The sequence below is a fragment of the Cavia porcellus genome, unplaced genomic scaffold, assembly GCF_034190915.1.
Source record: "Cavia porcellus strain 051 isolate PalLab524CR breed Dunkin Hartley unplaced genomic scaffold, mCavPor4.1 scaffold_11, whole genome shotgun sequence".
Classification (NCBI taxonomy): domain Eukaryota; kingdom Metazoa; phylum Chordata; class Mammalia; order Rodentia; family Caviidae; genus Cavia; species Cavia porcellus.
Genome location: NW_026947494.1, coordinates 56,690,691 through 56,706,729, shown reverse-complemented (window position 1 = coordinate 56,706,729; position 16,039 = coordinate 56,690,691). Strand labels below are relative to the sequence as shown.

General features: G+C 42.1%; 1 protein-coding gene across 3 annotated transcripts in view; it reads right to left on the bottom strand.

Moving 5' to 3' along the window:
* Positions 1-518: 518 nt before the first annotated feature.
* Pik3r1 (phosphoinositide-3-kinase regulatory subunit 1) overlaps positions 519-16,039 on the bottom strand; it is a 75,976-nt gene continuing 60,455 nt past the window's right edge. Inside the window, exons 1-10 of one of the 3 annotated variants that reach the window (XM_063258284.1) lie at positions 13,579-13,787; positions 9,959-10,061; positions 9,069-9,167; positions 8,781-8,961; positions 8,409-8,534; positions 7,392-7,534; positions 6,886-7,062; positions 6,719-6,787; positions 5,838-6,008; positions 519-4,762 (exon numbers count right to left, since the gene is read on the bottom strand). In XM_063258284.1, the coding sequence (XP_063114354.1) occupies positions 4,573-4,762; positions 5,838-6,008; positions 6,719-6,787; positions 6,886-7,062; positions 7,392-7,534; positions 8,409-8,534; positions 8,781-8,961; positions 9,069-9,167; positions 9,959-10,061; positions 13,579-13,594 (1,275 nt within the window). In that variant the 5' untranslated portion in view covers positions 13,595-13,787 and the 3' untranslated portion in view covers positions 519-4,572. Of the gene's footprint in view, positions 4,763-5,837; positions 6,009-6,718; positions 6,788-6,885; positions 7,063-7,391; positions 7,535-8,408; positions 8,535-8,780; positions 8,962-9,068; positions 9,168-9,958; positions 10,062-11,496; positions 12,445-13,578; positions 13,788-16,039 lie in introns of those variants that run through there. The other 2 variants (XM_063258285.1, XM_003462679.5) reach the window with 2 other exon arrangements.

Below are 16,039 nucleotides of genomic sequence, written 5' to 3'. Positions count from 1 at the left end.
CTTAGCTCCACGTACAGCCCCGTGTCACACCACTGCATACTGGCCTTGCACTGTGTTCAAAATATGAAGATTTATAAGAGACAAACTAGACCATCAACAACCATCGTTCTTATAGAATAACTGTCAACCCAACCTTCAGGAATGAATGGTGAAGGGGGTGGGGATAAAGGGACAATGCAGTTTTGCTATAATAGCAAGAACGTGCCTTGAGGTGGTATCACCTGAGAGTGTTTCTGTTTCACTCTTAAGGGTATAGTGAAATTATCTAAGTAGCACTGAGCACATTCGTGGGTCTGCTTTTCAGCTGACTTGATACCACGCACAGCAAAAGCACAGTTGTTAAACCAGGAAGTATGTAGCCACTGTCCATTGTTGTCACGTTACAAAAATGAGATGTGACAATGGAATGAATGGGCTAAGTGGGCACTGAGAGTAACAAAAATAGCATTTATAAACCAAGGGTGAGTGGGCTATTTAGAAATAGTTGTCAGGTGGTAACTGAAATTTCAAAGCCAATCTTAAGTTTCAAAACAAACTTTATTCTGTATGAAGACCTAATACAATGCATTAAAGCAACTTAAAACGAGACATAGCTCCACTGATCTATAACTTGAACAAAACATCAAGGAGGCACACTCCCCCCACCCCCCACCCCGGTTACCTTGTAAAGGCAAAATTACACCTGACCATGACATCCTCCCTCTCGTCAAAAGACCAACTTTATTTTAACAACGTCATATAAACAGATTTGTAAAAACATGGAACAGATCATAGCTTTAAAAAATACACATGTATAAATGACTTTTTTTCTTTTTGTTTTGCTTTTTTTTTTTCTTTCTTTTTTAAATAGCAGCATCCTGGGCAGCTAATGCTATCTCACGGTGACAAGTTTGGATGGTCTTTCCAAATACCCAATTCCACTCCCTCCCCACCCACTGTTCTAGTATTTTATATAACTTGATTTTTCAAAAATAAGAATTTGGCATTTTGGAACTTTGTCCCATGTGAGGCATTGTGCTTTAAACTGCCCCTTCCTTAAAATGACCCTAAATTCAAAGAAAACAGGGTCTGCTTTTCAGCTGACTTGATACCACGCACAGCAAAAGCACAGTTGTTAAACCAGCAGAATTTTTCTCCCAGTAAGGAACATCAGTAGGACTTCCCAACACATGACTAGTTCATAACCAGCTATATGACAAAGCAATTGGGTCCCCACGGTGACAGCTCACAAACACCTTGACTTGACACACTAATAAGGATTTCCAGGATAAGGAGTCATCCAGACCTGCTCCCTAAAAGGAGTAACTTCTAAAAGCAGAAATAAAGTCAAAGAATGATGAACTTCTCACTGCACTTGCAAACAATTTTCACCTTACTAAGACAAAGCAACCTCAAAGGAAAAAGCAACCCATACACATAGACAGTAACTGTACTAGACATTTGCTTGTTATGTACTTGAACTCACTGCGAATCTGTTTGGCTGAAAGGTGTACTGGAAACACAGTCCATGCACATATACATATATACATATATCTAGGTCAGTGACATTGTCACCTTGCAAACACATTGTTTTTTCCTTTTTACGCAGTTATAATCACTCTGGTGCGGAACATGAGGTCCCAGCACTCCCCTGCTCTAGCCCTATCGTAGCCTCTCTGCAGCTGGCTTCCGGCTTTGTCTTTAGGATGCTACACTGAGTGGGAAAAACCGATGCATGGATAAAGCGTGTATCAGGAGTGCCTCTGCTGCATCCATTCATAGTCACAAGCCTCTCAGACAAAGTTAGATGATGACTGATTAAACCCGCAAGAGCCCTGGCGGCCAAAGAGCTAGGAGGGCAATAGGGGCGGGTAAGTTACACAGTCATCAAAGATGCACTCGGCAGAATAGGTATGATGTAACTAGCTGTTGAATGGAACAATAAATTCTTCCTTTTGTTTGATGAAAAATCTATTGCACTTATGTTTATGAGATGCAAGAGCGAGGCGACTGCCTCGTAGCATGTCATCTAGCAGTGTTGAAGCAAAAAATGGTAACAAAGTTGAGTGTCTCACTGAAAACTACAATCTCAGATCTAGTTTAAAAATTAAATGAGAATTACTTGTACTGTATAGTATACATGATGTGCTACCAAAAACAACCCCTCCCCTTAAAAACAAACACACATACCTAGTTTATAAACTACTATTAACTGTTAGACTTCTACATGATGTGGCAAGATCTGACCACCAGTTTTAAAACACAGACACAGACTAAAATCAGGAAGAACACTACCTGTCTGGAGATGAGAGCGGGATGTCAGGTCAGAAGTCAAGTTTGAGGGCTGACAGTCTAGCTGAAGACTGACTTTATGTAAAGAAAAGTAATACATTCTGCAGACCATTAACTCAGCTGCTAAGGCTGATTCTTCCAAAAGATTTTTAAAGGGAAGAATGTTTAAAAGACAAATCAAGTTATCCTCACCGTGTTTCTGAAGGGGAGAGAAAGTTGTGAGTGAAACTAATATGGAGAAAGGGACACAGAAATGGTAAGGTCCCATTGCAATCCGCCAGGGCAGTGACCGTGACTATAATAGCTTTCTCTGCTCCCAATACATGAACGCTTTCGGCAACATTCTCCAACATAACAACTTCTGCATATATAAACTGGGGAGGGAGAACTCTCAGAATGAGGCCTCCACCCCCTGCCTTTCCCCAGAGTGAAGTATAACACACAGTTACTTAGATGAATGAGCAGGGTCCTCCTCTGGATTCCTCCAACGGCCATGACATGAACAAGCTCCACACAGCCCACAGCAGTCGCCATGCACTGCATCTCCTTGCTATGTGTTCTAAATTCAATGGAAAGCTAGGAAAATAACCAACACCCAGCTAAAACCTATTTTTTTCAGATCGTGTTTTTTCTAAAATGAATGTTGGTTGTCGTGACTAGTTTCACATTAGAAAGAAAAAACAATACACATTTTAAATGCAGAGATTATACCTTGAAACCAGTGTGCTAAACAAAGGGGAGCGCTGTTCCAGGAACCCAAAGACAGACTCTCAGCTCTTCCTTCATAGGAATAACAACAACAACAAAAAAATCAAAAAATCAAAACAAAAACAAAAACACAAAAGCCCAGGCCAGCTGCACTGGGTTAAGAATTACAGTAGGTTTGTAATTGTCACTAACTGACACCAACTAGCAAGTCAAAGTGGGAAAAGACTGAAATATAAACAATTTCACTTTGCAGTAACTCACTTCTCTGTAATCGTGAGAAAGTGCGCACCACACCACCCCCTCCCACACCCCACCTGGTGCAACGTCCCTGCTCCCTAGATTCAAGAAGTTCACAATTCATTAAAAAACAACATTGCCAGGTACCGTATTTTAAGAGTCTTAAAACAATATTGTTGGACTCAGCATACTTTGTCAAAGTCATACATCTTTCTCTTTTTTTTTTTTTATTGAATAAAGCAGCTTTGAAGCTTATCAGGCACTGCCCAACAAAACATTTAGTCCAAAAAAATCTGTTATGAACTTTTTAACCTTGGGCTAACAGCCAAGTACTCTGTACAAGAAAAACTGTAAAATATTTCATAGTTTTAATTCTGAAGCCTTTTTTACTGGCATTCTGTACATTTCTTTTAAAAAAAACAACAAAACAAATATGAACAAAAATCAGGGACAGACAACAATATTTTCGAGCAACAAAAGTTGGAGTAGGGGAAGCTTATTCCAAAAGTACATTTTAAACTGATGACAACTTAATGAAAAATAAGAATTGCATAGCGCTGTGCATTAAGCCTTCAGCAAAAACAAAACAGAAGCTATTTGGTATTGATACAAATCCATCTATTTGATAGTTAGTCATCCAATATTATGTACATATTTTATATACTGAGTGTCACTTTAAGTCCTGTTTTCCGAGCTCCATTTTTCTGTTGGTGGGTTGTTTTTCGTTTTGACAAGTTTAAACACTTTCTGGCACTCTGCTACAACAGATTTTTCCTCTGAACATACGTGAACTGATGTCCTTCTGACGTGTCCCTTGTGAGCGGAAGTGCCTTTCTGCTACATATCATTCACTTGTTAGACAATGAAATAATCCACAGTGCGACGCGTCTGGGCTCTCCGTGCACAGCAACCCCAGGCTTCACCAGGCTGGACCCAGCACCCTCAGGCATGGGCTCTTTTAGCCCCATTTTCCTTCCGGTTTCCAAAGTCCCAACTTTGAGCTGGTAAAGCTTCAGAAAGCATTAACAAGCACCATGGTTAAAGGCCTCTTTGTCCCTGCACGCAGAGATTGTTGCCTTTCTTTTTCTCTTTGTGTTGTATTGTGGCTTTAAATTAAACCAAAATAAAAAAAAAGAAGGATAAGCAGTCCAGGTTAGAAACAGCTGATCATCCTGCAGCCCTCGGCTGTGTGCCTTCTCCCTACTTCTTTTTGTCCAAGAAAGCTCTAGTCCCATCTGCAGAGAGACGAAGGCTTCGTTTCCGCAGCTCAATTCACAGGTCAGGCTGGAGAGGAGCCCTTTGCTTCCCAGAGGCCTCGGGTGGCTGAAGGTCAGGAACAGGATCGGAGGGCAGCGCTCATCGCCTCTGCTGTGCATATACCGGGTATGCTAGTGTGACGTTGAGGGAGTCGTTGTGCTGCACGAGGGAGGTGTGTTGGTAATGTAGCACCAGTTCCTTCAGCGAGCTGTACAGGTTATAGGGCTCGGCAAAGCCATAGCCAGTTGCCGTTTTGTTGATGACACAATGCTTGACCTCGCCATCCACCCTGGGAAGACATAAAAAACAAGAGCTGCTTCAGTTTGTCTGGAACTCACAACTCTGCAGGACAGTTTAATAAAGTCACTGTCCTATAAGAACCACACTCTCTGTATGCAGCCCGTTAGCCTGGGGACAGAGTCCGAGGTGGCTGTGGCTTGCACCCGGGTGTCACTTAATGACTGGCTGAGGGACTCGGGTAGGGACAAACTCTTGGACCAGCTTCACTGAGCTCTGTAGTTTCATCTTTAAACTGATGTAAAAAGAGGACGTGAGCAACATGTCTGTAATAGACATGTAATTTCCTCTGAGACACAAAACGAGATAATGGATGTCAGGTGTCTGCCAGGACAGACAGGTGACAAATGGCAGCTTCCAAACATGGGGTTGCTGTAAGATCAGCAGCATTACTGCTCAACTGGTAATCATTAATAGGATTCTTTCAGGCTCACTTAGAAACGTCTACTCAATTCTTTGCCTGCACTTTTCTGTATCCTGTTCCCTTATGCTACTGAAAGGGCTCGCTCCTTCTTTCCTGAAGAAATAGTTCTTAAATAGAGGTTGCTCACAGAGTATAATGTACTTTTAGAATATTTTTCTACTAAAAGACTTTTACTTCAGCACAGTAATGCCAGTGACCTAAGATTCCCTTTTTAAAGTACTCCCCAGACTATTATGAAATAATAATGTCTCTTCCTGTTCTCACCCTTTTCTAAAACAGACCTTCTGTGCAGGTGCTGTTCTAAGTGAGCAGCCTCGAGTTCTGGCCCTGAGAGCTTTAGGAGGGAAATAAGGGGAAGAGGCTGCCGTGGGCATAGCTGCTTCTGTTTCAACGCTAAGAGACTCACTGACGTCTCATGATTAATTTGCACCCAACTGGAACCCAAACCCCAGTCTTCTGTTAAACGGTAGATTTCCTGCTATTGGGTCTTACCGACAAATACTCGTGGCTAGACTATAAAACCACTTTATGTCTAATTTACTTCTTCTTTTACATTATTGTACTATGTGATTCTTCAAGGCTAGACCTTTATTAAATTCTTGATCAAAACCAACCAGCGACCCAGCCTGCTGGAGATACGTACACCACGGAGCAGGCATAGCAGCCTTGCTTACTGCTCTCCCGGACCAGAAAGGTGCCGTCGCGTTTCCCTCTCAGCAGGTTTTCAGCTTTGTTTCGGTTGCTGCTGCCGACATTCCACGTCTTCTCATCATGGTGAGGCAAATCCTCATCGTCTTCTACCAGTGAGTATTGGCTGAGCAGGCAGGAGAGGCGGTTTGAGGGAAGAGTGCAGGTACCCCACCTTGCCCCAGCGCCTCCCCCAGTAAGAGCCCTCCTGTCCCTTCTACCTGGTTTCGTCCTGCTCCGACCTAACCCTACTGGACCAAGCATCGCATGGCTGACCTGGCCGGCCCCGCCCTGCACTGAGTTTTGCTCTCAATCTTTTCACCCTGCAATGCAAAACCATCCCTAACCCAGGAAAAGTAGTTAGCAATAACTTATCCTGTTTCTACTATCAGGTCAACAATCACACCAGGGTAACTGGGTGGAAGGGAATGTATTAAATAATCCTGTTTACGCAGTTTAGATCTGGAAATGAATTGTCTAGGAAGAATGCCAGTTTTCAAATAACTCAAGCCAAACATATACTTAACCTTCGGAATATACTAAACATAATTGTTTTCTTCTCTGATTGCTCCAAAAATATTTTGGGATCTTTTTTTTCAGATGTTCAGAGACATGCTTATAGGGGCCCATAGCTCTATTTTATACAATTATGGATAAAAATAAATCCAAGTCCCTCTCAGTGAAACTGTACACCATTTCTAAATGACGACACTCAGTTCATACATTTTTCTCCTGTGAGACGTTCCAAACTCTTGTGAATTTTCTCACTTATTATTAAAATAAAGTCAGCTAAACTGAGAAAACCCTTTGTTCTCCCCATTTTTTGCGGCCACTTACTCTTCAGTGTTTTCGTTGCCCAACCACTCATTCAGTTTCTTTTGCCGAACACCTTTTTGAGTTAACCACCTGCAAAACAAATTTGAGAAGACAATGCAGTCAGAACGCATCCTTCATTGTAGCAGTTACCGGTCTCTCGTGCCCAGGGTTCTGTTTCTAATACTTACATCAAGTATTGGTCTCTCGTCTTTCTTAGCTGAATGAGGTCTGGCTTAATGCTGTTCATACGTTTGTCAATCTCTCGATACTCGGCTGCCTGCTTTTTCAAGTCTTCCTCCAATCTCCTTCTACTGTCGATAATTTCACTGATCCGTGACTTTAACTTATCATAATTATGCATAATCCTACAAGGAGGAGAAACGTGTCTGTCTGAGTACACTGTGTAGGTTCCCCAGAGCTTACAAAAAGTGTCATTGTCAGATCACAGTGCGATAAGCATCCTTAGATAGAGAATACGTTCTGAGGCCAGGGATTTAGTTCAGTGGCATCAGAGCCTGCCTGGTATGCAGGAGGTTGTGAGTTCAATCCCTGGTTCCTCCCCCACCAAAAAAAAAGAGTACGGTCTAGTCATTTTTTAACTATGCAAAGAAAGTGGTCATTAGTATAAGCAGTTTTAAAAGACCGGTTACTTCTAGTACAAGTAAAACAAAAATGTTTATGGTGGTCCACTCACCTCTGTATTTCTTTCTCATTGCCTTCACGTTTAAACTTTTCTATGTATTCTTTGCTGTACCGCTCCTGGGTTTGGCACTGTTCTTCAAATATTTTTATGGTTTCATTAAATGCTTCAATAGCTGTTCTTTTCATTTGGATTTCCTGTACCAGCATAAGACAATGTCAGAGAGCAGTTTAATTTGTATCAGGCAGCTTATAAGTAAGTCATCCCAGGGTATCCCAGGAGAGACCTTCCACCATTCTCCTGATACCCAGCTCCATGGTCACTCAGGCCCTCTGGAAAGCGATGCAGGATGCTCACTGAGACTATAGCCTTCACCCTGTGTACTCTCTCTCTAGATTACTTATGCAGTGTAAATGCTGTGTGAACACTGGGTGGTATCCTTCAGGGAGTACAGACAAGAGAAAAGCATGTTCATGTTCAGACGGATGAAAGACCTACAAACGGAGGGCTGACTGTACTATTGGTGGGGTGAGAGTTCACAAAATCTTGTTAGCACAGGATCACAGAAATACATGGAGAGTGTCCTCAATCAGTGGAGAATGATTCAGCTTTCTCCCTCCTAACAGTCATTTCAGTGTACAGTGCCTGTGTGGCCTTCTCCCCCGGGCTGTCCCAGAGGGGCACACGGCTCTAAAAGCACGGCAGCAAAGGCAGCTTCTCCTTTTCATTACAGGATCTCTGAACATGGAATCTCCATTTCAGAGACCAGACTTCCAGCCTAAACACAACTCTTCAATGGGGACTTTTGTGAAATCAACTTAAAACCATGACCCCTTCAGTTGTCACGTGGATTTAATTTATTATTCTGCTAACTACAAGTTAATTAGTTTAGAGATCTAACGCTAAAATAGCCAACAGTGACTCATGAGTAAGTATCTCCCTCCTCCACTTCATCCACAATCTCAACCTTTTTTTCATTTTTCTTTTTTTTTTTTGGAGCTGAATATAATGTGTGTTAGGGTCTGGTAACTCAGAGCTCTGAACTTTAGTTTAACTTAACACAACACTCACCTGGGAAGTACGGGTATATTCTTCATATAACCTATCATATTCTCGACTTTTTTCTTGAAATTGAGTGTTATATTCATGTAATTTTTTCCCTACAGCTTCAATGTTATCTTCTTTGACAACTTGATCCTAAAAGGATTAGAGGAAACACGAAAAATCAGTTGATAGTAGTATTAAATCAACAACTGCTTAAAAAAGGCAACACAGAAACAAAAAACAGTTTACACTTACTGTTTGACTTAGCAATTGTAAAACTGCAATTTGATCACAGTGTAAAGTTCTTCAAATCTGATTCACCTACCATGAAATGTTTTCTACATTTGAAAGTATCTTCTCTACTCAACATAATAACCTGAGGAATTCAGTTTTGATTACCTGTTGGTATTTGGATACTGGATACAGTAACTTCACATCCAGCTTGGGATTGTACTGAGCTAGAGATTCATTCCGGTAGTGGTTTATTAGTTCAACCACAGAATTGAAGGTTAATGGGTCAGAAAAGCCATATTTTCCATCTCGGTGAAATATCTTGATTAATTTGTTATTCCCTCCTTTCCTGTAAATACCATGTAAAAATAACAGTATTATAATTCCCTAAGAAGTATGAAGTATGCTTTTGTGTCACATCGAACACCCCAATCTCAGCTGCATTTTCTAACTCACCTTAGTGTAAGTGTATAATCACCATGCATTTTAGTAGATGCGTCTCGTACCAAAAAGGTCCCATCTGCGGTATCTCGAAGTTTTTCATTCACTTCTTCCCTGAAATGAATAGAAAACAAAAACAATGCTTACTGTCTTGAGAACTTAGCATAAGTATACATTTTTAATAGGCTTTTTCATTTTTTGTGGTGCTGGGGATTGAATTCAGGTCCTTAGGCATGCAAGATAGATACTCTACTACTGAGCTACACCCTCAACCCTAACAGACTTGATTTTTAATGCAGGCTGAGGTTCATAGCAAAATGGGGCAAGTACACTAAGTCTCTATCCCTATATGCTGCCCCTCTAGATTTGCATGTAGGCATATTTTCAGTACTTATTGATTATTTTCTTTGTTGTATAGCAATGTTACCGATTCTAGTCTCATTAAAAACAGGTGCATGAGAGCTAAAAAATGAGGTACCTTCTTTGACTACAGGGTGTGTCTGTAGTACAAAGTTTCCATATATTTCTGAAACCAGTCAGCAGGCAAAGTCATGAGCCCCATTAGGTTTCCCTTAGCCTTTCTTGACACCCACCCCCCAAAAAACTTAAAAAAAAAAATTAATGGTCCCGTGTTTACAACAATGACATTAATTCTTAAAGTTCTACTTAATAGAAAACAAGCCTTTACACTCTGCCTTTAGGTAGTAGGGTGTCACCCTGGTGCCCTCTTGATATCTGTCAATAACAAAGCCTCCTGGCTATTTAATTTCCTGTGGCATCCAGCACCCCCAGTGCTTTAGCAGTAGGGTGACTTTTCTGATCCTCTTTGGAAGGGAACCAGCTATGTTTCATGCTTATGTTGGATGATATCCCAAAAGTGGAATTTAGCAGTCCTGTGGCCTCACCTCGAGATATCTCCCCAGTACCATTCAGCATCTTGTAAAGACATATTGTTATTCATACCGTTGTTGGCTACCGTGGTGGGTTTGGGTGGTTTAGGAGGCAGTGCTGCAGATGAAGGAGAAAGAAAAAGTTGCTTGCAATTCCAACTCCAATTGAGCATTTAAAACTAGACAGAATCTTTTTCAATAAATAGCATTTCTATTGTAACAGACAAAAGAGAAATTAGAATAACTGTCACAGACGCCAGTAATTCACAGTTCCATGCACCATAGAAGATAGTTTTTTAAAAAGAACTATTTCAGAGTATAGCTCAAAAAGAAATAAAACTGAAAAAGAAGAATGACAGAGACAGACTCTTACAGAGGAATAAAATGAGCTGCCATGTGAATTTTCTACTTCTAGATTCCAGTAATATTAAAATTGCATGCTTGGCCAAATTCATCTAAAGTTAAAAAAAAAAAAAACTATGAACATATAAGCAGCAGAAATAAGATGAATTGGCTTTAATTTTTCTCTTTGTTTAGCTATAAAAGACAAACTTGGTCTCTGTCCCCTATAAATGCTATTGCAGTAACAGCAAAGCTCACCTAGATCAGTATGCTTTAAGAAGAATTGGATTTCTCTAATCTCAGTATTTCAGGCACTGTTGTGCCAAAATCCACTTTAAGAAACTCATCGGTGACCCAAATCTCCTTAGTATTGTTGTTAATATTCTGCTGAATAAATTGTGCTGTATATGCCAAGTCTGATTAAAAAACCTTAGTCCCCCTTCCTCAATGTCAAATCAGTATTCATAATTGACTTGGTGACAGATTAAAAAAAAAACTGCACTGTTTCTGAATTTCTTCATTGGGGAGGGCTAACAGTAAGAGAAAATTTAGGAAACAAATCTAGGATTTGTAGCTAAATTGGAAGTCATAGTTTTAAAGCACTGTTACTATTTTAACTTTTGCCAAAAAATGATTTCAGGTGTCCAAGAAGAATATTCTACAAAAACTAGAATAGAAAAATGGAAAGTCAACTTCTCCATACATTCTAGTATCTTAGTCTAAGCGAGAGAGCAAGCAAAGTCTCTGCATCGGATTCAGGAGTTTGGGGTCAGAGAGAACCGAGTTGCGATCACTGCTACATCATATGCTTGCTAAGGTACTAAGTGTTATCACTGCAAATATCACGCAGTCCTGAGCTACCATCAATAGAGAAACGCAGCACCAAAGGAGGCATCATTTTAATTAAAGCAACATTATACAACAATACAACCAGCTAGCAAAGGACCACGCATGATTAACAAAGGACACAGGTGAAAAAGTGAAATCCAATTCATATTCATTCAAGAATCAGTATTTACCACACACCACCTGAGCTGCTGCTGCTCCTTCCTTACTCTGACAGTCTCCGATTTGCCAGTTATAATCAAGCTAATTTTTATCCATGGAACAAATTAATAAAAATAGGCATCTAGATATCTATAACAGTAGCTTTCAAAAAATTAAAAAGCTATGAAATTAACCAGCTCTCTCCATTAATATTGCAGTATTACCTGGTGGATCCATTTCTATATAAAACATCAAGTCTGTGCCACAATTTATATCTGTCTTGGCATATTCTAAATCCAAGTCTTCCATATTCCAGACAGTGTTGTACATTTGTGCAAGAGTTTCCTTGGCTGAGCTCAGTCATAAGGAAAGAGTCCGGCTTTCTTTGTAATGGTGTCTTGGAATTCATTTTAAAACCTACAAGGGGCTGCACTGTAACCTATTACATCACACATCCCAGCCAATCAAGTCAGAAAAATGTCACCAGACCACTCCTGTTTCATCAGCTCCCTTCTAGCCAGCCTTCAGACAGTCCTGAGCCTCGCGGAGGATTCACTCGTAGCAGAGCTGCAATGTACACAGGCTCATCGCTTCTGAAGGTGTTTAATTTCACTGTTCTCCTCCAGCAGTGAGTTTTGTAATTCCTTTATTACTCTTTGCAGCGTGGTAGGCTCCGTGGTTGGCAGGTTGACAAAAGCTGATACGCGGCAGCTTGTAGCTGCTCCCTCCCCCCAGTGCATCTGGGTTTATAGATAGCCCTGCCATTCCTTGGTATAAAAATCTTATAAAGGCTTCAAAATGGTATCATCCTGCTCTACTTTACAGTCCTTAAATAGCTCTTATATATGTTAAAAAGCAGAAGGATCAAGAACTCTGAATATTTCAGTCCTGCATAATTCCCTGAGAGCTCAGAACTTAACACTGTTGTAAATGGACCATATAATAAAGAACAATTTTTAAAAATGTATGAACAAAATCTTCTCAACTGCATATATCAAAGTTAAAAATGAGCTTTGTAGGATGACAATGGAAATCTGTGGAAAATGAAGATGCCTACTATTTGCAGAAACAAATGTAACTGCCAACATTAAGAATTTCGATGTTCCAGTCCAACAAAATTAAGCAAAAAGTAGATACTTCTTCCAAATAAGAAAATACTAAAAGGCAGAGTAGAGGTATATCTCTCTGCAAAGTATTTCACTGATGAGCAGATCTTGGCTAACACTGCTCAAAAAGGAAGGTGATGTAATCTTTTTTCTCCCTTTCTCCTTTTCTCCCTCTAGCTCAAATGCCTCACTTTGAGGACAAGTATTCCTTGCTAGCAGTATTTAATATAAAGAAATCAATTTCATACAAGTCTATGACTAATTTTGGCTCCTCAAAGACATCCTGCATATAATTCTGTCACCTTCACTAACGTACATTCCCATTGTGAACAACTGCTTTTGACATTCACAGTATTATGGGGGGGGATCCCCCCCTCCCGTGTAAATGGGGTTCACATTAAGAGCACAGTGGGCACTGTCATCTATGTACACATGTATGTCACACTGTGTGACAACTAAAAGAACACAGAAGGCTCTCAAATTTTTTCTCTTAGACGCCCTATCAACTTTTGGAATCATGAAGCAGATGGAGGCGCTGTCTGCAGCCTCTCTCTGATTCCTTTTCGCAGAACTGGAGAGGGCAGGCTTACCCTGTCTCCTCCCACTTTCTCCCACTCACACTTTTCTATTTGCCTAAGGGTTTTGGTAAAACTAAACTCAAATTGAAATAAAAATGGTAAAAGTGGCAAGCGAGGGGTTATGTCCTGGGATAAGATTCACACAAAAAAACCAAAACAACAACAACAACAAAAAAACCTCTGTAGTTTAGTAAAAATGTTTACCCTCACCCCTGGTGTAAGGGGTCCTGTCCTCGGAGCAGTGTGGCCAGCTGACATGCCAACCCCGACCCCCAGCCCTGCAGCTGGCAACATCGGGTGCAAATCGGTTCTGCTGCTGGTCCATGTGGCAACCGGACCTGAAGAGGAGGGAGCCCTCCCCTGGCACCGAGTTCTAGTCCAGCATTTCTCATTTCCTCCACCCAAACCCCATTTTCGTTGGCACTGACCCCCAGAGGACACCAGGGAGTGCCTTCCCTAATCTCCCATCTGTCCTCTCCAGGCAGCACTCACGGGCGTGCGCGCGCGTGCACACACACTCTCCTGGCACGCACGCATGCACGCACACACACCTACCCTGAGACCAGACTATAGCCAGGAACCGTTCACAGATCAAAAGCCACAGGCAGAAAAGGCAACTTACTTTGCAGGTTATGCATTTCAACAGTTTCCTTTGGAAATGCCTGTATCCGACAATGGGGGAAAAAAATCCAAAAAGCTGCCGCTCTTCTTCCAAGTTCCCCTCCCGCCAGCGCAGCGCTCGCACCGCACAGTGAGCGCGCAGGGGCGGGGGCTCGGGACTCGGGTCCGCACCGCGTCCGCGTCCGCCCGGGGCTGGGGCTGCGCCCGCGCTCCCTCCGCCCCGCGCCCCGCCCGCCACCCTGAGGCCCGGCCCGGCCGCGTCCTCGCCGGCGGCTGCGGCTGCGCTCGCGCAGCTCCCCCTGGAAAGCCACCCGGATGGCGCTACTGTACTGGGCAGGGAAAGCGCGGTGCGCTCGCACGTCTCCCACAGATAAAGATCGCAGCTTCATGATTAACTTGGGCAGGTTCAAATATTTGCTGAGCTAGGGATTTCGGGAGGGGGAGGGGAGCCCAAGTCAAAGTCAGAAGTTGTCATCGGCTGACAAGTGGCCAATGCGAGACCAGCTTGCTCCTTTTCGCCAAGGAGATGAGAAGGCCATTGTAAGGGGACCGAAAATAGTCTCGCTGGCTGCCGCGGGGCGCGCTGGCTGGCTGGCTCCGGGCTCAAGTAGCCTGCAGTGAAGCCAGGCACTATGCGCGGCCCAGCACAGGAAGTGGCTGAGCTAGTTCAGCAGAAAATAGAATCAAAGCCTCGCTTGTCAAGGCCTGAGCCTCTTGGAACAGCCCGGAACACCCAGGCCTGCTGGTGTCCACCTCCACCCCTCCCACACGCGCGCGCAGACTGCCTGTCCCACAGGTGTCGCAGGGAGCCCCCAAGAGAGCCAGCCCCACACTCAATTGGGCGCCCAGAGTCAGAGTACAGCCTCAGGAGGTAATTAGAGCTGCTCTGGGTCACTCCACAGCACGACCATGAACAGATTAAGAAAAAGTACAGCACAGCAGCATGCCCATGTCTTCTAATAATCAAGCAGTCTGTTCGCACTAGGTTTACATCCTGGTTCCAGGGAAGCAAGAGAAGGCCTTTCTAGTGGATTTCTGTCCTTTCTTTTGAAAGTTGCAATGAACTAGACTTGGATTGCTGGCCACTCTAAAGAACTAAGGTCTTTCCCACGAAAAAGACAGCTCTAGCTGTATGATCCCAAATACAGTGCCCCAGTGCAGTCACTGATCCTCAAGCTTGAAAACCTTGAGGTGATTGGAGCTCACTTCTGTAGCATGATTCGTTCATGCTACAGAGAAAATAACTCCACCTTCTAAGTTTTGGTCCTGAACCTCTCCACCCACTGTCTCTGTTCCTTCCTTACTTCTACCAGAGAAAGTCAAAAGTGACAAGCGAAATTAAATTATGATTTCTTTGAAGCCACATGCAAGAAAAAAAAATTCACACCTCACACAAAACTCTGGCTTTTCCCGTTTTCGATTTTCAGCTGTGGTTTAAAAAATTCTCATTTTCATTCCTACTGAAGAAACATGGGTTCTAACACCCTCATTCTGTGTTTAGAAGGTAATCCAGGGGTTGCATTCAGTGATAAAAGCAAATGGGATGCCAGCACAGTCCCAAAACAGGCACCAATGACAGGGTCACAGAAGCGATCTAGCAAGGGCTGCCACAATGGAAGTGGTTTTATAAACTTTCCTTTGATGTACCACAGTATTGAAAAAAACTTATTTTTCCAATGGAATAAAGTCTCTAAGTGAATCTGTCTGCTGAAAGGGGATACATGGGTAGTCCTGTGAATGGCCCTAGTCTCCTGAGAGCTGCATAATCTTGCCCTACTTTTAAAAATAGCCTTTCTAAAGCTAGAAACATTGGACATATCAGTTCCTTAGGCATATCTGTGTGATTCACCTATGTCAAGTCAAAGGCTTCTCAGATCAAAATTCTCTGTAAATCCAACAATATATTTTGTTTCAGAGGAGAAGTTATCCACTGCAAAGTTGGAGTCTTTACTTACAGAAGACAGCCGTAAAATAGACTTGGAAATTTTGCTTCAAACGAATCTCTCACAACATGTATAATCATTTACCACAGAGGTTCTGTTATATTGCTGAAAGTGTGAGCTGAGTCTTTTCACATTGTGTTTTAGTCTTTGAAAAGTGAGGTGCAAGGCATAGGGACTTTATTAGCTTAAAAAGGCCGCCCTCTGCTGGCAGAACAGAAGAAGTGACTGACGAGAGAAAGCTACCAACTTTGTATTTCACACTTCTTACTCGATGTCGGAAATTCAACACAAATTAATAAATAAACGTAACTACGCAACTATCACTTAACCCACATGACTCACTAATCAAAGTCGTATGTTTCATAATACTTGGGAAATAACTTTCAAATGGTAGTTAAGCTCTTTTAGGAAAACTTGTAATTTAATGTCAGCATTTGAGCTCTCAAAAACTCATCGACACTGGAAACAAATAACTGAACACTAACTTCACCTTCTGAATTTGTTAAAACAATACAAGTC